The sequence below is a fragment of the Sciurus carolinensis genome, chromosome 3 (assembly GCF_902686445.1).
Source record: "Sciurus carolinensis chromosome 3, mSciCar1.2, whole genome shotgun sequence".
NCBI classification, from domain to species: Eukaryota; Metazoa; Chordata; class Mammalia; order Rodentia; family Sciuridae; genus Sciurus; species Sciurus carolinensis.
This window is the reverse complement of record NC_062215.1, coordinates 118,796,915-118,821,436: the sequence shown is the minus strand read 5'-3', so window position 1 is coordinate 118,821,436 and position 24,522 is coordinate 118,796,915. Positions and strand designations below refer to the sequence as shown.

At 39.4% G+C, this 24,522-nt stretch overlaps 1 protein-coding gene across 2 annotated transcripts in view; it reads right to left on the bottom strand.

Moving 5' to 3' along the window:
* Positions 1-422: 422 nt before the first annotated feature.
* The window catches only part of Cers6 (ceramide synthase 6), a 285,000-nt gene continuing 260,900 nt past the window's right edge, over positions 423-24,522 (bottom strand). Inside the window, exons 9-11 of one of the 2 annotated variants that reach the window (XM_047545166.1) lie at positions 9,592-9,748; positions 8,967-8,990; positions 423-6,476 (exon numbers count right to left, since the gene is read on the bottom strand). In XM_047545166.1, the coding sequence (XP_047401122.1) occupies positions 6,327-6,476; positions 8,967-8,990; positions 9,592-9,748 (331 nt within the window). In that variant the 3' untranslated portion in view covers positions 423-6,326. The remainder of the gene's footprint in view (positions 6,477-8,966; positions 8,991-9,591; positions 9,749-24,522) is intronic. The other variant, XM_047545167.1, reaches the window with a different exon arrangement.

Here is a 24,522-nt window from a genome sequence, read left to right as displayed (position 1 = left end):
AATGGGGTTTCTGCTTCATTTTTTTATAATACTGGTGGTGGCACTGGAGTGTCTGGTTGGATTTTTGTGTTATGTTTAAGGTTTTTGAGATACTAGATGACATGAATTCAGAAGAGAAGAGTTGCTTAAGGAAGACAGAGTTTCATAGCAAAGATGGAGAGAGAGGATAAAAGTCTAACAATGTGGGGTGCAGGCCCCCATCAGTAAGCTCCTCTGAGACAACATGAAGAGGGGCAGTTTCATGTGCTTTGGGCTGTAACATAACACAACTCTTTTGGTGATGGTAGAGATCATGGACTTGAGGAGGCATGTGTGAAATGACTGGGAAGACATGAGCCCTGATATAACCCCAGCCAGGAAGGTGTGATGTATTTCCAACATGAGCTGGTTAGCACTTTCAGTAAAGGACACTTACACTGAACTCTTAAGACTTATCTTTATTATGAAAGTGTTTCCAAAGTAAAATGATCCTCATAATAATGATTGCTTCCAGAGATCAAGAATGAATAATTATATTTTCATATAAAAATCAGCAAAACACAATAACAATACATGAAATAATTCTAATTGGCTAACAGTACATCATTCCATTTCTGACAGAGATGCTCAAGCATTGAATTGTTCTAAGAAAACAAGTAAGGTTTCTGCTACTTATCCTATTTCTCACTGAAAATTGAAAAAAAAAAAATCAAATCCAAAAACTAACCACCACCCTCTTCCATGACAACAAATGGCTGTGGAGGTAAATGACTATTATGTGGGCAGAGTTGATGACAATCTCAAGCAAGGAGCTGAGGGGCTTTAGGAAACTTTGGGAAATCAAACTTGAGGGTGTCTTCTATGTTTAAATTAATGAAGCTCTAAGATAAAGTTCCAGAATCATCACATAACTGCTCCTATTACAGAGCTAATTTTTTTTTTTTTTTTGTCAGCTCATCTTTGAAACTCTTTCGCTTTTTAAGGGCAGCTTTACGAGTTTAAAATAATTGCTGCAGATAAAAAGGACAAAAAAAAAAAAAAAAAAAAAAAAGAACAAAATGTGATTTTCACCTGACATAGAAACCACACTACCAGCCACTGTTCCCTGGTTTCCAGGCCACACAACTGACCTGGGAAACCTAGCTCTCATGGACCTGTGTTATGGAAGCATGCACACATGTGCACAATACTCTTTTTTGAGAAAAATGGGACCAGGCAGGAGGAGGGGTGAGTACACAGTTGATGCAAAGGCTATTTAAAAATCAAAAGCAGAACAATGACAACCTCTTGGCTTCCTTTCATGGAGAGTTCCAGAGGGTTGAAAGGAACGTGAGTAAATGAGATCAACAAGACAGATTTAGGCTAACTTCCTGGGCAATCCTGAGAATGCCCAGTTTTGGGGAGACATCTGGATGAAAAGACTTTTGAAGTTTCTTTGACACAGGGTCTCCTGTGTGCCCATTTGGTAGTGCATTTCTTTCAAAGGCTTTGGGTTGAAATTAAGTTGGAAATACTTGGAAAGGACCAAGGTCCTCCTTTGGATGTCTGCAGAGCTCATTAACAATATTTGTGAAGTGTTAATATTCTCCAATACAATTTTCTCCATGAAAAGCAGCATCAGGTATGCTACCTCTGAATAATTTATTAGAGGAGTTGAAATAGCAGAGTGGACAGGGCTCCTAAGTACCCTCTGAGCATTCCCTAGGGGTGGGAGGTGCTGTGCACACAAAGGAAAATCCTAGGGACCTTCTCTGGCCTATCACTAGGAAGAAGTAAAAGGTGGCAAAAGAACTAGTGCTAATTACTGCATAGCAACCTGAGAATGGCACAGTTTCATTCCAAGAGAGACCTCAACTGATTCTGGGGACATCTTTATTTAAGAAAAATATCTTGCTGCCTTTTCTCCAAGAACTGTGATTAGCTGGTGCGGTGGTGCACACACCTGTAATCCCAGGGGCTCAGGAGACTGAGGCAGGAAGATCTCAAGTTCAAAGCCTGTCTCAGTAAAAGTGAGGTGCTAAGCAACTCAGTGAGACTCTGTCTCTAAATAAAATACAAAATAGGGCTGGAAATGTGGTTCAGTGGTTGAGAGCCCCTAAATTCAATCGCTGGTACCTCCCCTGCCAAAATAAAGAACTGGGATTAATGAACTGCTTGTGATTATTCCTTCTGAGTCCAGCTAGATAGCAAGGGCAACACAACTAGAGCTCCCTGCATCTTTTTGCAAACAAGTTACTTAAACCTGAAAGTGCCATGTGATCATTTCTCATCAGGCTGACTTAGATCTGATTTGATTTTTTTTTTTTTTTCTTATTGGGATGTTAGGAACATTTCTGGGCTATTATTATTTAACTACAAAGTAGAAAGCAGTCAAAGATAAGGAAATTAGCAAGCTTATTAGAACCTTAAGAACTCAAATATCACATGAAATGTAAACATTTAACCTTTTATTTCCAAATGATTTCTTGAAATCTCTCTGGATATATTGACACCATCACACAGACTGATAAAACCTTTGGAATTATTCCATCTACTTTTTATACTTCAAATTAAGACATACTTAAATTAGCAGGCAACTTTGGCATTAATGTTTCTAAGACAGGGACAAAATTAACTACTAATACAAAATCATGAATAGACAGGGGTCATCATGAGCAGGCATAAATTTGTCTCTGAAGAGCTTTTTAGCAAAGACTTAGGAAGCTGAAATGAAGTTCCGCTTTTTACTAAGCCCAAGCAACATGATATTTAAATACAAAGTAGAAGATTCAGATCCTTTCTACCTAAGAAGAAGGAATTCAATTTGCTCAAATTCAAACTCTATCAAATATATTCATATTTTGCTTAACAATAGAGACACGTTCTAATAAACGTGTCAGCAGGCAATTTCAATATTACACATACATCAGAGTATTCTTACATAAACCTAGATAGTACAGCCTACACACTGAGGCTATATTATAATTTTATGGGCTCACAGTCATATATGTGGCTCATCATTGGCCAAAATGTTACCATATGGTGCATGACTGTATTCAGTGGAAAGTTTGGCAACAGAACTGGACGTTTTGAGGTTCACTTGCCATTTTGACTAAAGATGACTTGATCTTATCTTGCTCTTGCCTACCTTTTCTGCCTCATTCATCTTTGTCAGATACTGTGGCATTTTCTGATGGCAGCTCAGGACACCATCTGTGTGACAGCCCACCAGGAGTAGGACGTTAATAAAACCTGGGGCAAATGGCAATCATCTGCATTTTTACAACAAACACTTGAATAACCCCAAATACTGATAGTTGCTTCTCTACTCTTTCAATATCCATAGGACTAAATTTGGAAACATGAATTATATTTGGCTTCTGTGTGACCTCAGGCACTCTATGACCTATATTTCACCATGTATGGCCCTGTTGCAAAGATAATGAATGGGTTCTACTACTCTCAGCTGTGTAGGGAGCAAGACCAAAGGAGAAGAGTGTACATGGTGGATGATTTTTATGACAAGAATATGGATAAAGATGAATTCGTAATATTTTGGTTTTATCAGTTTTTGGAGAAACATACATATACATACAACAAATCACAGACTTTTATATCATTTATTAACCCGAGGCCAAATTCTACTTGATTTTCTACTTTTCACCCCACTAAGAGATCTAGAAAAGCTATTACATTGGAGATTAAAATATTACTTTTTCTAGAGTCCTTTCTACATACTCCTTGGTACCTGGGGAAAGTCTGAATGTGACCAGGAGAAAGGAGACACCACCACAGGCTAATTAACGAGAAACAACACTTTCACTAACCTACAGCTGAATTTACAAAATACACCTCCAAAAGCTATGGCCTGGCACAGGTGAATAAGATACCCCATGTAGTGTTCTTCAAGCCTTATCAGGCCAACATAGGAGAGCAGTGAACAGAGATACATTTTGTACACCATAGAAAGCCTACCCATTCCATTTTAATTAGCCAAAAGAACAATTTGCCCTAGCATATATATATTATATATATATATATACACATATTATATACATATAATATATATATAATCTATAGACATGTGGAAGACTGTGTTAAGTTGATCCCATCAGTCAGAAAGACTGAGTGTCCCCAGTCCTCCTTGTAAGTTACTTCTGAGAAAAACAAAAGATTGTTTAGATTAGCCTTTGCTAAGGACAGGAATCAATTTACTTCATCTTATGCATCTCTTCTAAATCTTTAATCTACAAGCCGATCCTGAAACCATTCTCCTGTGCTGAAGTGTGTCATATGGTTCAAACTGGGAAATGTGGTAGTTTTTGAGTTCATTCCACCCATGCAGAGGACTTTCCCAGACACTAAAGTCAGGTGAATATGTTCCATGCCTTGGTTGATTAGAAACTTCCACCTTCTCAAAATTCAGCTACACTACACCTGATACTACTCCTTATAAACTGCTTTTGAGCAGATATTTTGATGACTAAGTAATTTAGGTGTTTTATGACTGGTCTTATAATCTCAACCATCCACAAATTACACTCCTAGACATTTGTCTGTCCCATAAAATTAAATGACAAGGCTCCACAAGCAGAATTAGTTCACTGTTCCTATACAAACAGACATACTTCCAAGCCTCTTCAGTTATTACTATGGACCATGCCACGAACATACAGTATTGTAAGGGAAAGATCTAATATTACAGTGAGAGGTTTTGGGGAATATCCTTTAGCTACAGATTCACAAGTTGCAAAATGTGGGCACAAAGATTTAAGTTTTTCAAAAAAACGAGTTAGATGTGAATGGTCCTGAGCAACGGACATGCACTCTCTAGGTTTTGCTCTTGTCTTCACAGTGCTCTGATTCTCACATTCATATTACTGAATTTTTGCTTGGGTTCCTGTTTTAGGTGATGACTTTTTTGATTTGTAAAATAAGTATTTACTATCCCATTGTATTTCCTCTTATTAAAATTTAGAAGAAAAGAGATAAAATCTTTGGTTTACATGTATGATTTGTTATCCATAAACAAATAACACTGCTATAGAGGATGCTTATGAAGACTTATAATTCAGTAATTTTCCTCATAACTCATATTGCCATTGTCCAAATAGACTTTCTGTCGTCTTTCTGGGAATATCTCCATGTGAATAAAATTCTTGGAAATAAATAAGTCTTCAAAGAAGCAAATAAAAAGGACTTGGAGTGCAACACTGCCCAGTTTCTAGAAACAAGAAAGTCATTGTGGGTTAAGGAGAAAAGCAAAGGGCCAGTCTTCCCTTGGCTTCATTTTGCCTGGCAAAATAAAAACATCAAGTCAGATACCAGATAGACTTTTCCTTGAGAGCTGATTGTAAGAAAGTGCTTTGCATTGGAAGTGGCCCTCACCAACTCTTGAAAGACTCCTTTTTCTGTCCCCAAATACACTTGGCTTCTTTTCTCCTGAGGTGACAGAAGACTGTGCTAATCACAAGGGCAGTGGCAAAACCTGGTTGAAATCAGTTGCTCTCTTCATTACATCCAGAACACTGAACAAATTCCCAGGGTTAACAGTGATTTTTTTATTTGTAACCATGAGCTTAAGGAGACATCTTCCTTCTGCATCAGAGCCTTCACCTCAACACAGAGAGTAAAAAACTGTAAACTACAAGGCTAAAGCTCAAATGGCTACAACACTCAGTGAAGAAATCTTGGCTGCGTGCACAAGAAATGAAGTCTATTCCAAAGCTATTTGATGCAAATTCAAAAAAGTCCCCCAATAACATCTCATTTAACTTGAACTGCTAAGTGACCATGACGAGTGACAATTTAAAAACCTAGTTCATCCTTTATATTTTACACTGGAGAATGGTCACCAAGCTGTATAGGCAACTTCAAAATGGGTACAGTAACACAAAGAAAGCAAACCTATTTGTAGCTCTTGGATAATTTTGCACTGGGTTTTGCTTGTGCTAAGTAACAAACTAAGCTGAGGCTCACAGCACACTGGACTACAGCAAGAGAGAAGGGTAGAAGCAGATGGAGCATCTCCTTCACTGTCATGAACCCGGAGAGTAAAAGGAGTGAGGAAACCCTTTTTTGTCCACAGATTTACAAACAAATACAAAAAATAAATAATATTCTAAGACATTACAAATGCAAATACTGTTCCCTTGTGTCAATTACATACAGCATGCCTACATATAGAGAATGATATTTCTTCTTCATTCACAAACAGGACATATGGCAGTGCACTATTCAAAATGCTTTGATAATCCTAATTTTTGTTTCTGGTGCTGAGATATTATGAAAGGAACTGCATTTGCAACTTATTAAATACTTCCAGGAGCAAACAGTTCACTTTGTTCGGGATGTAGAGTTTCGAGTAATTAATCATCCATGGAGCAAGGACCGGTCAGGAGATACCCATTGGTACCACCGGTCCCATTGGTAGTTGTAGCGTGGGGGTTCTTTCCTGGAGGTTCTGAGTCCTCCTCATCTGAGCTAGACTCAATATCACTTCGATCATCCTTGGACACCTGTAGACACAAGAAGGTGATTGTAACCAGCTTCTAAGAAACCTGTTGAAATGACATGTTCAGAAGCACATACAATCATTTATGAAGGTAAACTGATCCAAATGTTAAAAAAACAAAGAGGATAAGAACATTGCCATAGTAATACATTCTCCTTCACTGGAGAGATACAATTTGGGTGACAAAGTCAGTTATAAAGAAAAGTAGGTGCATTTAAGAATCACAAGGTTGAACTTGTTGACCTCTTTAAAGTATCTTTGGATATGGAAAACATGAATCCTGCTCTTACTCAAAAGTGGCATACTATACTATGGAATGGCACCACAGAAACCAGGTACAAATGAATCAATTTACTTTCTAATGACTTCTTTTCCTTGAGAATTATTTACAGTCAGCTCTCAATTAACCACAACTAATAGAAATACTCACTAGTTCAGATCATTATAAAAAAATCATTCCCATTTGGTTTTGTAATGCACTGTTTGATGATCTAATCTGCTTTTCTGTATGCTAATATTAGCAATTTTGTTTTATACATCACATAACAACTAATGGCATCAGAAGCCATTTTAAGAACCTTCTAGGTGAGTCTAGCTTATGCTATTTCCAGGGAAAAATTCACTCCCCAGATCCTCAAGAATTGACCAATTTCTTGAATCAGTAGTGCCAATTTCTTCAATCGATCAAGATATAAATCTGTATGTTACCATAAAGGATGAAAAAAATCCTACTATCTAGCAAGGAAGTTATTTGGAGGAAATTAAGGAAATACTGTATTGTTTTTAAAATTAAAGAGCTTGAAACTCCTATTACATAAATCTAAATTATGGTCAGCATTTCCCCCCAGATCTTAAGATCTTTAAATAACTGAGCCTAGTTCACTTAATTTTTAAGTGTGGTGGTCAAAGGGCCCTCTTGGTGTAGCTTTACAGAATTTTCCTAAACTGGCATCCTGCAATTTCCTAGGGGCTGGGTCGGTCGGGGAGACTGCAGCATCTCTGGTAGGTATTTCAGAATTAACTGGGGGCTTTTGCACATCATATCTTCTACTGTGCCACCACACCAACCTAAGAATCCTGGAATCTACCACCTGGGGAGCCACGATTACTGTGAGAGAATGTCATCTCTCACGGTTGAGGAGGGGACAGGAGAAAGTAAATGCTGAGGACTACAGCTCCATTCCAACCAGTGGTGGAGTAAGTATCAAACAAATGAACCTCACTCTGGTGCCCCTGGAGATGAGACTGAACTCACACAGACCACTCTAAAAGAACTCAGATGCTGAGACATCAACAAGACTGAGAAGATACCAGCTTTAAAAACACGGGTCACAAAGACGGCATTACTGTAGATCTCCATTATGTTTTTAAGTCCATTAGTCATAAATTAAGCTGCTAGTAGAAAATTCCAGTTGCAGAGAGTGATGAATTTACATTTGCATGACTAGTAAGATTATTTTTAATTGCATTTGGAAAAATCTATACTTATGTTACCTTCAAAGGAAGGACAATTTAGATATAATAAGGAATAGAAATCAGGGAAGAGGAAACATCTGGTGGAAACAGCAATGCAATAAAGAAATATGTCATTTAATCCAGCCCCCTTGCATCTTTTGTTATTATCATGCTGACGGTATTGTGCATGTTAATTTAATCTGTATCCAAATGAGCATAAGGATATTTTTAGGCTGGGTGTACATGCCTGTAATTCCAGCAGCTTGAGAGGCTGAGGCAGGAGGATTGTGAGTTCAAAGCCAGCCTTTGAACTCAGCAAGGTCCTAAGTTGCTGAGACCTTGTCTCTAAATAAAAAATAAAAAGGACTGGGGATGTGACTCAGTGACAAAGTATCCCAGGGTTCAATTCCCCATACTAAAAAAAAAAAAAAAAAAGAATATTTTTGATAGAAATACATGTTCATTTTAAAGTGTAAGATGTCACAGGGATACATAAACTTAAATTTCTAAACAATTAATTGATCAAAAAAATATTTTGGGCTTACGTGGGAACTGGCTTCACTGTACATGACTAGATGCCCTGACTCCCCTGGTGGAGGGGCCAGCTCTGTGAGGCTTCATGAAGCCAAGGGGCCAAGGGCTGCCTGTGGCTGTGCAGATCTGGCAGACAGCTGATGCCCAGGCCTCTGTTCTGTGAAACATTGATCCTCTCCCCAACTCCTCAACTAGTTTTATTTCTCCTACTTCACTTTGGTCTATTTCTGTGTTTTGGCCAACATGTTAAATACCAATGAAAGAAATTCCTCTCCTTCCCTGTTGGATCATGCAAAATTTAACAGTCTGCAGGCTCACACCAAAGGGCACTGCCAGAGCTGTTCCTAGAGTCCTTTGTAGCTGATGGAAACCATGCCTCACATGAAGCCCCGAGTGAGTGCTAACAGATGAGACAGACAATATGCATGAAACAAAAGCATTCGGGGGTCCCTGCAACAGGTACGTGGCACCCAGGTAAGGGAAAGAGAAAGTATGAGAAACTTACATGTAAAGGGTTCCACTTCCCAGCCTTCCAGGGTGGCAGGAGGAAGAGAACAAATAACGAAGTAAGAAAATGTCATAGAGAACAATCTGGAAAAGTTACTGTTCTACACAAAGGGGCTGAGGCTCAGGAAACTTTAAGGAAGCATTAAGCAAATCAGCCTCATGAGTCCACTTTCAATCAAAGAGATTTAACTAAATGTTGCTGGACAACATTTATATATATTTATTTTTCAATTTGGGAGATATTTTTTAAAATTGGCATACTGCACCAAGTAACTCTTCTCAAAAAAGGAAAGAAATTATCAAATTTCTGTTCCATATAAATATAGTCAGAGAAGGACCAAGGGAGACAGAGAAGAAGAGAAAGGACACAACAAATAATATATCATCATTAAAACTAAACCTGCACATGTAGATCACTGGGCATCAACATTAAAGCAATATAAAGACTTCAAAAGTGAATTAAAAGGGAAAAATAATTTAGTTTATATTTTTATGTGGCTTTGCTCAAATTGAAGACATGACATGGATTTCAATGAAATCTGAAATAATAGTTGTTTCAGAGAAACAAAACAAACCAACCTACAAAATTTTCTGGGACATATCAGAAGTGAATTTTAGCTTACCTTGCCTTTTGAAACAGCTTTGCAAGCTATTTTTACAATCAGGTAAGACCAGAAGCAGTTCAACCCTTGTATTAGCAACAGCAGGAGGTTAAAAACCCACCAGGAAGGGTAAGGTCCAACGATCTCCCAGCTCTCAAATAATGTGGTGTTTAACACCCTAAGAAGAAGAAGAAAGTGATTACTGAACAAAGCATTTCACTTTGCTCTCCAAGAAACCCTGGTGACATCTCGGAAGCACAAGGCCAACAACTCCCCAAACCACTCCCTTCCAGGAAAGATGGTCTGAAGGCGGAGCAGGTCCTTGGAAGAGTTGTTCCCTGGAGCACTGGTCGGGTGGTTTGGTTTGCACTGTAATTCTATCTCCAATACTGTACTTTTCCCTGTTCACTTTTTACAAAATTGTGGCATGATACATTAACATGAAATTTACCATCTTAACTATTCTTACGTGACATTCAGTGGCATTAAGTCAGTTCCCCTTGTGGTGTCATGGTCACCCCATCCATCATCACAACTCTTCATCTTGCAAAATTGAGATTCCTGCAAAACTGATAACCCCCGGCCCCCAGCAGCCAACCACCGTTCTACTTACCATCTCTGTGAACCTGACATCTCTGGGTGCCACACTGCACGTGAATGGAATCACATAATCGCTGTCATTTTGTGACTGGCTTATTCACTTAGCATAATGCCCTCGAGGTTCATCCGAGTTTCAGCCAGCATCAAGATTTCCTTCCTTTTCAAGGCTGAGTTATGTGTATATGCTACATTTTGCTTACCCATTTGTCTGTCAGTAGACACTTGGTTGCTTCCACCTTTTGGCTAAACAATGCTGCTAAGAGCAGGGGTGTACAATATGTCTTTTATTGTACATCTCTTGGGTAAAAGTCCAGAAGTAGAATTGCTGGGTCATTTGATTTCCCTTTCACTTTGTCACCATTTCTTCCATTCATTTTCACTCTTTTTGGATGCAATTCTACATCTACCTACTTGTTAAAAGACCTGCATGGTTTTTAAAGTTGCTCTTGGTCCTTCAGTAAGTATAATACCACTCAATAATATTACTGTGCAAGAAAAAAAGATTAATCCCAGAAACATGAGTTCAATGCAAACTGCTTGCCACACACTGTGGGAATTAAGGTATGTGGGGGATCAAGGCTTATACCTACTGTGTGGGGCAACTAGAGGACCCTTAATTTTGCAAGTCTGGGAATTTTCCTGGGAAAGAATTGACAATTGAAAGACATCATTTTTAAGTGAGGTCTTGAAATGAGTATTCGGAGGATTTTTTTTTAGACAAAAATAATTAGAGCATAATGAAGTGTTAAGTTTTAAAAGTGTATAGGAGCATTATATGAGTTAGGGGACATTATTTGAAGTAGCTGGCACTCTATCATCCACCCGCATCCCTTGATGGAGCAGCCACCTGGAGCAGACACATGGGGCCGGTCCTAGAGCCTGCTCGGGTCTCCGTCTGTGTCCACTGCCACGTCCCCAGAAGATAACTTACGTCTTCTGGACCTATACTGCTGCCCAGCAGCATGGCGCTCACATAATTTTGGAATTGCTTTTTCCCCTGCTCTGTTCCTCAGCAGTCACAGGGCTGGTTCAGAGGTCTCAGGATGGTCACAAGAAAACTCATCTAAGCACATTTTACCGCTGCACTGCAACGCATCACTGGGACCAATCTGATGCTATAGGATGGGCAAGGTGGAGGACACTGCTGGCTGAGGGGGTTGGACCAGAAGCTCTCAAATCTACGACATGGACCATTCATACAAGAACCGAAGGCAATACAGAGAATTCCAACCTAAGAAACGGTGTGATGAGGGCTTAGAGAGAGGTTAAGGAAAGTACTTCATGGAGTCATGAAACACAAAGAGCCCTGTGGCAACTGGGATAAGAGGTCAAGAAAAAAAGGAAGAAAAATGCACAAAAACAGGTTCCTTGCCCTCAATTTCAGCAACCCCATTTATAGATTAGAATAAGATTAACCGTTTATTTTTAATCCTGCTATACGCTATACTAGTCATCTCTAAAGAACAATGCGTAACAAACATATGTCCCTAAATGATAAACAATAGTATGGAATTAAATCTGACAATTTGCTAAAATATAGTAATGCATGATAGAATAGTATTCACTCTGAGGAAGGACTTATATTAAATTAATATAACTTTCATATCCATTGGTCAAATCAGTACAACTTAATTATTTCAACTGCCCCAAAGATACTTGGTAATGTTGAATTCTTCACTCTTGATGTTTAAAAATTAGGACTCAAAGGACTATGATTTTTAATCCTTTCATACCAGTATATTAATAAACTCCAGAGTTACTTCCTTTGGAATCCAGAGCAAACCATGGACAGCCAGTTTAGCCATTATTATTTAGCACTATCCTAGAAGTTCTGGTCATGGTCATAGAGTATGGCAGGAAATGAAAGACTTCATTTCAAATAAAATGTCTATAAACATTTTTAAAACAGCAAATGATAAACATATCCCCTAACAGAGAATGGCTAATAAATGTTTTCATTCTAATTTCAGAAATTGTGAAGTCAAAGTATCAAATATGTTTCAAGAGCTTTTAATGGTAGAGGAAAATTCATGGTATCAAACTTAACTCCATGAAATACATGTGAAGAGAGAGAGAGAGAGAGAGAGAGAGAGAGAGAGAGAGAGAGAGAGAGAGAGAGAGAAATAATTAGAAAAAAATATAAGCCATTTGTGAAAAGGGGTACATTTGGAAAATGCCCATATTGCTGCCTTGTTTATTGTATGAGAAGCAGTGATTCCTTTAAATGCCAGTTTGCAGGCCAGGGGACAAGAGAGCTAAACAAGGCTCAACTTGTGCAATGTGGGAACACCAGCACACCTTATACTTTTATGTCTGACACCTTGCAAAACGCCTAGAAGTAACGTATTTGCTAGCCATGTTTGTTGACTGAATGTGTGTCTGCTTATCCAACAATCCAATAAATAAATATGTGCAAGAAAGCTCTGAAATAACAACTTTATTTCAAAACTAGCTGTTTCTTGACATATAACTATACATTTTGATGTCCAGAAAGAACTTGGTTTCGTTTGAATGGAAAGTGGTTACGTATAATAGCAACAGTGATTGCGTTGTGCTATTCATTATTAAAGTAGGCTTGGGTGGATTATAAGCTGAGATCCTTTCTCACCATTATGAATCCAGGACAGATGCTACTGCTTGGCTTAATTTGAACAGGGTGTCAAAGCAGCTGCAGGCAATAAGGCATTCACATCCATTCTGAAATGCTGCATCAGAATTCATCAGCTTGGCCATGACAGTCAGTGGCACCTCTGAGATGTCACAGAATTTCTTTGAAAATTGCTTTGGCTGCTTGCAGTAACGCTTGGGAAAATATGCTCACTACACCGCATAGATGTATCTCTCAGTGAAAAGGTAGGTAAGAAAAATATTAGGAATTTCCACTGGGGAGGGAGAACATTGACACCAGGACTCTGCAGAACAGTAAACCCAGAATGTTTAGAAACCTTACAAACAATTATAATCGTGACTATCGGATTTTTACTCTTGGCTTTGGGGCCAGGAGTATGTACTTTAATGATGCCATGATAAATCTCTGGTGGCAGAGTTCAAAATGGCGGTCATCTCTGAGGGAGGACTGAGGGGAACAAGGGGAATGAGGCTGCTGGGATGCTGGAAACTTCCATATCTTGATCTGAGTATGAGTACGTGGGTTATATACATGTGAAAATATATCAATGTAAAATGTATCAAGCACCAGACTACATTCTGAAGGTTCATGCTCTCTACCGCATGTGTGAACCATACCTCAATAGACTAAAATGGAAGAAAGCACTCTGTGGGCCAAACAAAATACTTGTACACTGTCGGCTTGCAACTTATTAGCTCAAATTATTACTATAATATCAGTGCCACCCCCACTAGAATTTGTGATCAACATAATGATTCTAAGAAAATATATCATTTTTGTTTCCTAAATAATAATTATATTACAGTGTCAAACCTCTGCTGCTGCTTTACTGGAGTCATACAGAATCTGGAGGCAGAAGGGACAAGAACAGACCATTTTTCTTTCTCTTCACGTTAGGCTTCACATAACCACGAGATGGCGCACTACCCATGCACAAAGCAAGTTCAACGGGCCCTATTCTGCCAGAACATTTTGCCAGAGGGGAGCCCCAGCACAGAAACCACTTGATCTCCAGATTATGTCATCCCTTCTAAAAATCCCATCAACTAATGGGATGAAGGAGCTCCAGGCTGAGACTCTTGCTCCCTGCATGACTCTTGGCAGAAATGGATACCTGCTGGGCAAGGCTGAGCTCAAGCAATTCACTGGTGATGTGCAGAGACACTACTTTCCACCCCAGTAACTTAGTCTTAGTGGGTTATTTTAACAGCTGCTTAATGAATCATAAGAATTTAATTTGGCTGTGCCCTAGGGTTAGTTTTATTCATTCTCACCTTTTGTGAATTCATCTTAGATTTGATTATCACAGAAATATTATACAGGAGTTGTGGCAGCAGGATGCATACATTCATGCAGAAGAGTTTATAACCTCTTGTTAAACAAAGAAAACAGAGTAGTCTCAGTTTTATATGTAATTTAAGGCTGTATTCATTTGCATTCTAAGCAGCAGTGTGACTTAAATCATTCTGCCTTCCCCTGAAGGGCTGGGACTCAAGAAGTTTCATAATATCAAAACGCAGCATGAAAAGATCTCCATTTCTCATTCAGAAAAGCCAGCTCCGATGCTTAATTTCATTCATTCTTATTGCATCTTCCAAGTTAGAGTTTAATTCTGCTGTGGTTTATAAAGCTGGATGAACATTCTCCCTTTCAGCACCATACATCTTTTAAAATACTGGCGATACACAGAGTGGTAACTGAGATATTAAAGAGAGCCCAGGTGGTTTCAGTGTGTGAATGAGTTACAGGTAGATGTTCTTGATGAGGTCATGGCAGGTGACCAAAGCTTTGCCTCTGTCCTTTTCCCCTACCAGAGTTCTGTCTGAACTTGAGCTGAATGTTCTATTTTAAAACCCCACAATAATTAGACCCACATCAAGTATCCAAAAACAGCCAAGCTTTCTTCAGGAGCAGGGAGTCAGAGTTAGGGCTTTGTTCTGAGGAGTGGTACCTAATGCCAGTGAGGAAACCTTGAAAAATAAAACATGCTTTGCAGTCAAGGTTAGACTGTCTTAACTTCAGAGCTTTTGAATGGTTTTGTCATTATTGCCCCAGATTTCAATATATTTCCTCATGTATGTGCATTTGACCTATGCACAACATAAATAAAAAGTAGATTCTACTCAGCGATTGTCAATAATCTGTTAGCATGTTTGCCCATTGTAAAGCACACGCTAATAGAAATGCATTTAAAAGTACACTAAAGAGAAACCATGGGCACTTAAAATCTGGAAGTCAGGTAACCAATTCGTTATTACAAGGAAACCTTGTGTACAGTTTCTTGAATAAAGACTCTAGGCCTCAATTACATCTTGGTCAAGGGTTGGTCAGTATAGATTGCTATGAGGCTGAAAGGCATCTTTGCAGTTTGCTGGCTTTCAATAAGCTTGGATTCTGCACAACACTGATGTCCTTAGTGTGTTCCCTGTTGGCGAGGACAGTGTCTGGGTAATTTGTGGGTTGGTGCCTAATTCTCCTGAATAATAGTTTCACTTACCTATTAGTCTGTAGCAAACATAGAAGTGATTTTTCTATTCCTGACAGGAATCTGAACCCAAACGTGGTAAACTCTTTCATTTAGAAATGGACATATTAGTTCTGTCTGAATCCCCATCCCAATCAAGCATGGGTCCTATTAGTGTTAGTTCTAGTCAAAGCCCCACCAGACCTACTAATCGGTCTCTGATCATGGCAAGTTTGTAACTGGTGACTTCCTGGTTGGGGCAGAGGTTTTTCTCAAAATGAGTCACTGGCCTCTTGGTGCCCATTTTGCTGTCTGCCTATGTTCCTAACCCCTCCCTGCCTGGTCTCCTTTCTATGCTTCTTGTCTCCTAGCCTGAGTCATCCTAGCCAGGGCTGTGTCTTTCAAATATGTCCTGATTCCAGCAGGCTTATTTTCTGCCCTCTGCCTACTTTTTTTGTTGCCTGTGGTCTGGTAAACAAACTTTTGCCTGGTTCCCACAACTGTCCTTTATTGAGCAGTTAATATGTGTTAAGCACCATGACAAATATGTTAGATACATTATTTCATTTTGTCCTTCCAACATTCCTATGAGATTCCCATATAGATTAATCCTGATACTAGTTAATATCTATTAAAAGTAAATAATATTAGTCTTTAACTGCTAACTTATTAGGATTTATATATTAATTCATTTAATCCTCATGAAATAAGCCCTGTGGGAAAAATTCTACCCCCACCTACCCAAACATAGGGGGTACACTGTTGATATTCCTATTTTTCAGATGAGGAAACTGAAGCACAAGGAGTATAAATAACATCCCCAAGGTCAAAGATAGTACGTGGGCAGGGTGGGGGTAAGGAACCAGATTTGGATTTGAACCTCCCTGAATACCAATCTGGGCCCTGGACCCTACTATTTCTGGACTCAATCTCCCAGATCTCTCAGCCTTCACCCATTGATGGTGCTCAGAGACAACCCTCACCACACAAGACGAAGTGCACACCTGTAGCTTAGCCTTCACAGAGACCATTCTGGTCTTTCTCTGCTCTGGTTTCCTGTGATGGGCTATTTTTTGGGCTCATCATCTGGTTTCTAGTAGCCATGTTTCAGGTCCTTCCTGCTTTAAATGACCCATTTGGGTTTATTTAACTGATGACACAAACACAAAATCAAAGATCTCTTTCTAAATGCAGCTCAGGAAATGGGAATGCCAGCCCCGTGCCCTTTGCTTGGCTTTGCTCTTCAGAAGGGCTGAGGTTTATGCATATCTTCAAATATCCTTTATTTGAGAAAAGGTTAGATAAGGCTGACTTTAGCTGGGCAGGTGGAAATCTGAGAGAGAGATTCCAGGGGCTCATCTCATTCCTCCGATTTTCTAAAAGAGTTTAAAACCATTGTCCCATCTTTGTAGGGCAGAATAGAAGAACATGCTCTAAAACCTTCCCAAATGTGCACGTTCCTTCCTTAAAGGGCTTATTTCCGCACATGTCCACTGCAGGGGCCACTCCTAGCAGGGCAATGGCAGGGCACACTCCCTGTGCCTTGACTGCCATGATTTTCCTTGCTTATGTCTCCTTTTCCCTTTCTTCCCTAGGGATTGAATTTTTTTTTCTCCAAAGAAGTGAGAAAATAAAGGCTAAATACACACCAATTTAGAACTCTGGTTTTGTATTATGTGCTTTAGCATTGAAATTGTTAGGTCTAATCAATTAACTGAGTGAAAGCAGAAAAGCCTGGTGACTCTTAGAATTCACTGAACCCACTCTGAGGGACTCCACTGGCTTCTGACGTTAGAGTGGGAAGTCCAGCTGCCTGGCAGGAAGGTTCCAGCTACAGTGTGACTATTTAAACAGGAATTCAGAGAAGTGGCTCTAGTTACGCGCTTCTTGGGAAGAGCTCGCATTTTGGCTTTCCGTTCAGGTCCTTGCTGGGGCTGGGTCATTTGTATTGTCTCGGGAACAAGTTAGACAGGGTCCCCGGTGTGGGAGAGGCTCTGAGGCCAGAAGAGCCTACAGGGGTGTGGGGAACATGGCCAGTCCCTTGGTCACAGCCCCTGGGAGTGATGTGGCCTGCACTTTCCCTAAAAAAGGAAACAAAGCATTCAGCACCCAGTTACACACCTCTCAGCTGGAGACTTAAAAAGAGCATCCCTGGACATGAAGGGCCAGAAAGCATTGGTGAAATATATCGCTATCTAGTTAACTGAAGGGTTTAAGAGAACTTGAGTTACAGTGATACTTTTTCCCATTTGAAATATGGTCAAAGACTTTGCATTTTATTAGGCTGAGTCTTATTATTAACCTATATAGGTGACAGAACAGATATAATATACATAACATTGGGTTTTTTGGTCAGAAGATTGAGATCCCAAAATAGTATTTAATTATCCAAGGTCCCAATATAGAGACTTTGTTATTTTAAATCTAAACACATTATCTCTAGATGTCTCTCTCTCTTTTAAAAAGTACATCAAAATAGAGAATGTGTCCTCTTGATTAAATTTTTTAGCAAATGGGAGCTGGGAATGAGGTTCAGGAGCCATCAGGGGCAGGCTGGCAAGACAGGAAGAACACCAATTTTCAACTTCCTTGAAATCCCTCCAGAAGGTTCCTGTAGGGTCTTGGCTCTTGGAAAAAAATTCTCAGTATTTCATTATTCGGGGATCAAACCCCAACTGTTTTGCTTGGAAGCTTGAGGAGAGTCAGCATCATTAGAAAAGAAGAGGGTACTCCAGGTGTCAGGACTTCAGGTTGGTCCTGCCCTGTCCACGCACATGCCTGGCTGTGAGACTTCTCTGTATCAAGGAGACAGAAGCTTTCCTAGGGCAGTGCCTTAACCACAAGCTGAGCATTTCTAATCTGAAAATCAGAAATCCAAAATGCTGAGAATGATGTTTGAGTGCTAACATGATGCCAAAGAAACTTTTGGGTTTTGGAGCATTTTGGATTTTCAGATTGGAGCAGTGTAGATTTTTAGATTTGGGATACTGAACTGTAAAATCTATGCAAAAATTCCAAAAGCTCCCAAACTCTAAAATCTGAAAAATGTCTGGTCCCAGGCATTTTGGATAAGGGATATTCAACATGTAACATACTAATTTGAAATTACTAAAATTTTTCTGAATACTGAACAAATATTATGTATTATATATGTAAAATATATGTCCTCTAGTGTGTCCATGACCTCTGGCTCTTTAAGAAGTCCAGGCTCACTCACCTTGCACACACCAGCTGGTTGATGGGTTTAAAAGGTACACTAAAGAGTATTTTGCTGTCTCTTGTTCCTCCCTAACTTCCTTATTCTCCTATCTCATGCCTTTCTAGCTCAGAGACTCAGATTCATAGTTCTTTCTGGACTCTGTTATGGTTCCCCCAGGTTCTGGTGCCTGAATTCCCATCCTCCAGAAAACCTGCTTGCCTCTGCAGATTGCTCTGGCATCTCCCTTCTGATGCTGTCTCAAATTCTCCCCAATACCAAGCCATGCCAGCCTTTTCCACTAGCATTTAGGGAGGGTGGAAGCAGCAGGGTGGGGTAGAAAAGAAGGCACCATCTCTTACTGCTACCTATGCAGCTACCTCTAGGTAGCTCTGTGTGTAGGGATATGATTTGGTATATAGAATTTCTCAAATACACACGGATTCCACTGGAAGTATAATAGTACTATTTTTTATATCTGTTTTTATGTAAATATTTCCAGGATTCAATCTTTAATTTTATCTTATAAAAATGTCCCTGAAATGTTTGGGATGAGAAAGCATATCACAGGCCTACAGTCCTGAGGGACATTCTTACCCTATTATATTTATTATCTTTTGATTGGCAAGAGAGATACAACAAACATGATTTTAACAAATTGCCTCCCCCCAGAAGAAGTCAAGAATTCATGGAATTGAATTATTAGATGCTCAAAATCAAAGGGCTAAAAACTGTAGGTGAGTAAATGCAGAGATGTAGATAAGGAAAAATTGCTCTTACAGGCGTCATAAGCTTGAAATAAAAATGACATACATGAAATTATATGCATTGAATAAGAACAAGGCAATCAATCAACAAAAACATAGTACTCTGAGTAAAATGAAATTGAAATAATGTTAACTATTGGAATAGTGCTGCAGACTATAATGGATGTGTTTGGGAGTATGGCTAAGATGTGAGTGAACTCAGAAAAGAGCCAACATCACTGAGTCTAATGCATGAACTAGAAGAAAAACACCCCAACTCTAGGCTCAGTTCCTGCATTTGCCAGCTCTATCATGTGTGACTCTTACTATTTTTTTCAGAGTCTGAGTTTCTTCATTTACAAAATAAAAATCTAAGACAAGATAATTACTAAAGATTTCCTGAACTCTAACATAAACAGCTCTATTAATTCTTAGGTTTTCACATTTAGCTAAAATTTCACTTGTTCTGATGGTATTCTCTGTATGAAAGATGCCCCACATGTATAGACAAATTCTTCTCAAGTGAGTCAGTCACATGCTTCTTTAAATTTAGCCTAATGATCAAGGCCAAGAAAAAGAGAAGAAAGACTTTGTTTTGTGCTTTACTCCTAGAAGTAAGGATAAAAGTAAGAAAGTAGAAAATAAGGGGGGAAAGTACAAAAATTCCATCTTAAGGAAGGAACCCATGAAGGATCAAGGCTTTGAGCAGATGTGATATTTGAGAGCAAACAATGTGCAGAAACTTAGCTACCTTCAGCATCAGGACATGTAAATCAGATACAAAGGCCACACAGACTCCTCCAAGCACTCCGCTGTGCTGCTGAGGCCAGCCATGGGCAAAATTCCTTGTCACACTCGGTCACCAGTTGCCACATGTTATATGAGGCTGTCAGGAATACACAGGCCAGGCCAGATGTGAGAGAAGTGGCAGCAGAAGTGACAGACTACAGTCCTCACCTCACATTCCTGTTCCATCCAACAAGGCTGGAAGCTACCAGCAATAGATTTTACCGTATTACACTCTTTAATTTTCAATCTGTGCACAGGCTTTAAGCATGGGCTGTCCAACTCCACACTACTGGAAAAATTCCAATGTCAAACAATCAATATTCCTTAACTAATATGCTGAATAAAAAAAAATGACATCTTCTAAAATTACTAGACATCTGGATCACCCTTTGCCCACCCATGCAAGTATATCCTGAGGGATTTTAGAATGGATGGGACTCAGTTTAAACTCAAGAGTTTACAAATAAGTATAGGAGAATTGGAGAAACACATTGCTTATTAAGGTAGAATATCTTACATGTAACAGATGTTCCAAGTAAGGGGGTACTTTAAGCACTAGCACCATAGGCTAGAAAAACAAAGGTACTCACAAGAAATCAGGACAGTTTAAAAGGGTACTCATAAGTTGGTAGTCAAGGAAGAAATGTTAGTTGACATCATTTTGTTGAAAGTCTTTCTGGGAAGAGAAGTTTGGATTTATAGTAAAAAATATAAGAAATGCTCAATGATTTGGAAATCACAGAAAAAATATAAGAAATGCTCAATGATTTGGAAATTGGTAGGTGGTGGTTCCAGATTAAGGGTTTGATTTAGCAATAATCTTTTGGAAGCTGTGTTTGAGATGGCTTCATTTGGAGATAGGGGATGTGGGGACCCTGCAGCTAACTCCCAATCATCCACTTGTGCTCTGCATACTAGCATAGGACCTGGGCAATAAATAAATTCCCTGTGGCAACCCACACCTAAACCACATCCTCAGTCCCTTCTCTGCTTAGGAAAGGTGATCAACTTATTCGGAAGAGTCAGTTGTTGGTACCACAGTGGATAAGAAGTCTCCAATCTGTTTCTAGCTCCTAGATTCTTAACCTGACACTTACTGCTATGAGCTTGTTATGGTTAGGATGGGAGATGTCCCCCAAAAGCTCATGTATGAGACAACGCAAGAAGGTTCAGAGAAGAAATGATTGGGTTATGAAAGCCTTAACCCAATCAGTGATTCAATCACCTGATGGGATTAATTGAGTGGTGACTGAAGACAGGTGGGGTGTGGCTGGAGGAGGTGGGACATTGGGGGCATGGTTTTGGGGTATATATTTGTATCTGGTGAGTGAAGTCACTCTCTGTTTCCTGATCATCATGTGAGCTGCTTCCCTCTGCCACACTCTTCCACCATAATGTTCTGCCTCACCTTGAACCTCGAGGAATGGCGTCAGCTGTCCATGGACTGAGACCTCTGAAACTGTGAGCCCTCAAATAAATTCTTCCTCCTCTACAATTGTTCTGGTTGGATCTTTTAGTCACAGCAGCAAAACAGCTGATTAAAACATAGCTCGCATTTGTGTTGGCCTTTAGAATCAGCTTTGAGGTGATAAGGCTTCCAATCGGGCTCAAAGCTATCAATGATATATAGCCCAACCATACACCTACATTTTGCAGCTACAACATGAAAGCAAGTGAAGGCAGCAAGGGAAGCTTGGTTAATTATTTGGTAATCAAAAAAGTTAAGTGGAAGTAACTTCATTAAGTTTGTTGTCTATGCCTGACACTAACCAGGAAGCATGGGAATATATAATAGCGAACTTCAAAGTACTCATAGACTAGTAAAGGAATTGGGGTTGAAATATTGGTATATTCTATGTGACTGGTCATATTATACATCAGTGTTCACATCTTCTGAGTGTGTGATGCTCTTTCCAAACTCAGCTTCAGTTACTGGGAGAGCCCCATGCAGTATGAGGCCCTGGGGCAAACTGCACCTTCTTCACCTAAACTATCTTGATCCAAGGAAAAATCTGTTCATATGGAAAGGCAATCAATGTCTCATCAAGCAACCATTCCAAGGAGCTAAGTATCCAGAGGCAACAGAGCCCACATAAATCCCTAATTTGGTTTGCTCCTTTTCTACCTCTCCAACCTCATCTACCTTTTACTCCTCCTCCTCTCCTCCACCTCCTTCTCTACCTCTTCTTCTTTTTTTTTTTTTTTTTCTTTTTTCAATTATCAATCTTTGTGTTCCAGGAGTAGGCCGAGGTCATTCCCAGCAGAGTGTACGGGGTAGGGGTTCCCTCTGCCTGGTCTCTTCCTACAAACTGTCCTTTAATGTATATCTATTTCATTTTAGATATTTTCCCTGGATCTCACTGCTTCCTCTATGCAGCATAAGCTCTAAGAGGGCAATGACTGCATTGGACCTGCCAAGGCACTTATGGACCTTTAATTAAATACTAGGTACTGATAATGGGAAACACTTGGTCCATTCTACTCCAAGCAAATGGACAGTAGGTGGGGCCCTCACTTCAGCAACCATGAGTGTCCTTGCCAGACACACTGGCAAGTACAGACCAAGCAGGACTACTCCTCACACGTCCTTTGCAATATTTATACCCATAGGCATAATTTTTCAGAGCATTGCGCCATGATAATTGTTTTTGGCCTGTTTACTGCCAAGGCTTTAGCTTTATTGAAAGCATTAGACACGCAACAGAAAAAAGAATGAGAACATTAGGTTCCTGAAAATAAAGTTATTAGGATGGTAGGCAATAAAGGAGATGAAACCTCACATTGAGGCTAATACAAAGTGACTTTGGAAGCTGTTTAAAGGGAGCAGCATAACAGCCAGAACTGAAGCAAATTGCAATACCAACAAAATGCTAACACTATGCATTTTTGTCATTATCCACTGTGATTGTTTTTCCTCTGGAGAGTAAGACAAATGACAGCCAAGTCAAAGCTCAATTTTTTCCTTAATGCCCTGATTGAAGCTGGGTCCTTTACAACAGTAGAGCTGCCAACAATGTGCTCATCATTTGAAATGAATCCTGTGCTGAAATTGATGTTTTCAGATGCCAACTGCACAACCCTGGGACTTCTATGCTATTAACATGCCCTGTGTACCAGGAACCAATGCTTAGAATGCTTTTGTTGCTGCTCTCTAAATGTAGCACAGTAACATCCATAACAGTGACATGTCCTTAAAGCATCTGCCTGTGGCCCTGAAATGAATATTTTCCTAATTTATATGTGAACTCTGGTCTTATTACCACCATGCTGAGTCATATAGTCAAAATAATGCTTATGATTCTCCAAATTTGTTTTCCAGCAGTTTGTCTTTTTTTTTTTTTAATGCTCCAAATCAATATACTTATGAATTGGTACCTCCTCTTGGATATTTATGTGGCATCTCTAAAGTCAAACTCATATTACCCCCATTCCTATTCCTAGCCCTAATAACACCACTATCACTACTTGCTACTTCTGCCAGTCCTGTTACCAATCACCTTAAACTCTACTACTAATATGCTACTGCTTTCAGCTCAAGTTTTGCACATAAGTAAACTTAGAGTGAGGAGATAATTCAATCAGAATTATTCAGTCAGGGACAGAGCCAAGATTTGAATGCACTCACACACAGGGTTTATGAGGAGTCTGTCCTGTTAATTGTCATATTCTGTCCTTGGTTAATGGCTTCAGTCTTCATCGAGTCACTTTAAACCCAAATTGTGACATACCCTTTATGCCTCCATCTCTTAGCATCCTCTCTCTAAACAACGTAGCTCAACTCCTACATTCTCTGGAATTCATTTATCCCTTCTGCCAATACTCTCCTCGGAACCATCTGCTCTACCTATGCAGTTTCTATAGTAGACTTCTAGTCTCCCCATCAGGCCTTGTTTCAAATGATCAAAAATGAGAAAAAAATGTGAGCAATGAAACCCAGTGGCAATATTTGGTCAGGAGGTGATCATCGAGATCATCTAGAATATGTGTATTTAAATAAATTAGACTGTGATTGTGAACAATTTCAGAACCCTTTCTTAATTAATTCCCCAGTAGACAGACACATGAATCCCCAGTGGCCAATGTGACTCACATATTCAGATGGCAGTTCTGAAGTCATTCCTCTGGGAGGCATTGCCTCATCCCTGGGACAGGCTGGATCCTAATAGCAGGTGATACGTCCTCATGATGCTCACCATGTGGTAATGAGGTAATTGACATCTACTTTCCTAGACTGAAGGTTTCATAAGGGTGAAGACTGAAATGTTTGCCTGTTATTTTTATCACAGGTCTCTATTACCTAATAGAGTTTTCTGTATTGCACATAGAAAACTTTCAAATATTCATATGATAAACTAAATGCTTCCTTAATTAGAATGGCTTTAATATTTTCTAATTCTGCTAAGAACACACATCACATAGAAATTTCAAGCTACTTAAAAAATGTTAAGAAAGTAAATTCAACTCCTGTCCATTTTTTCCTCAAATTGTGCTTGGTTAAAATGAACTTTCATCTGTTGAGAGACAACTT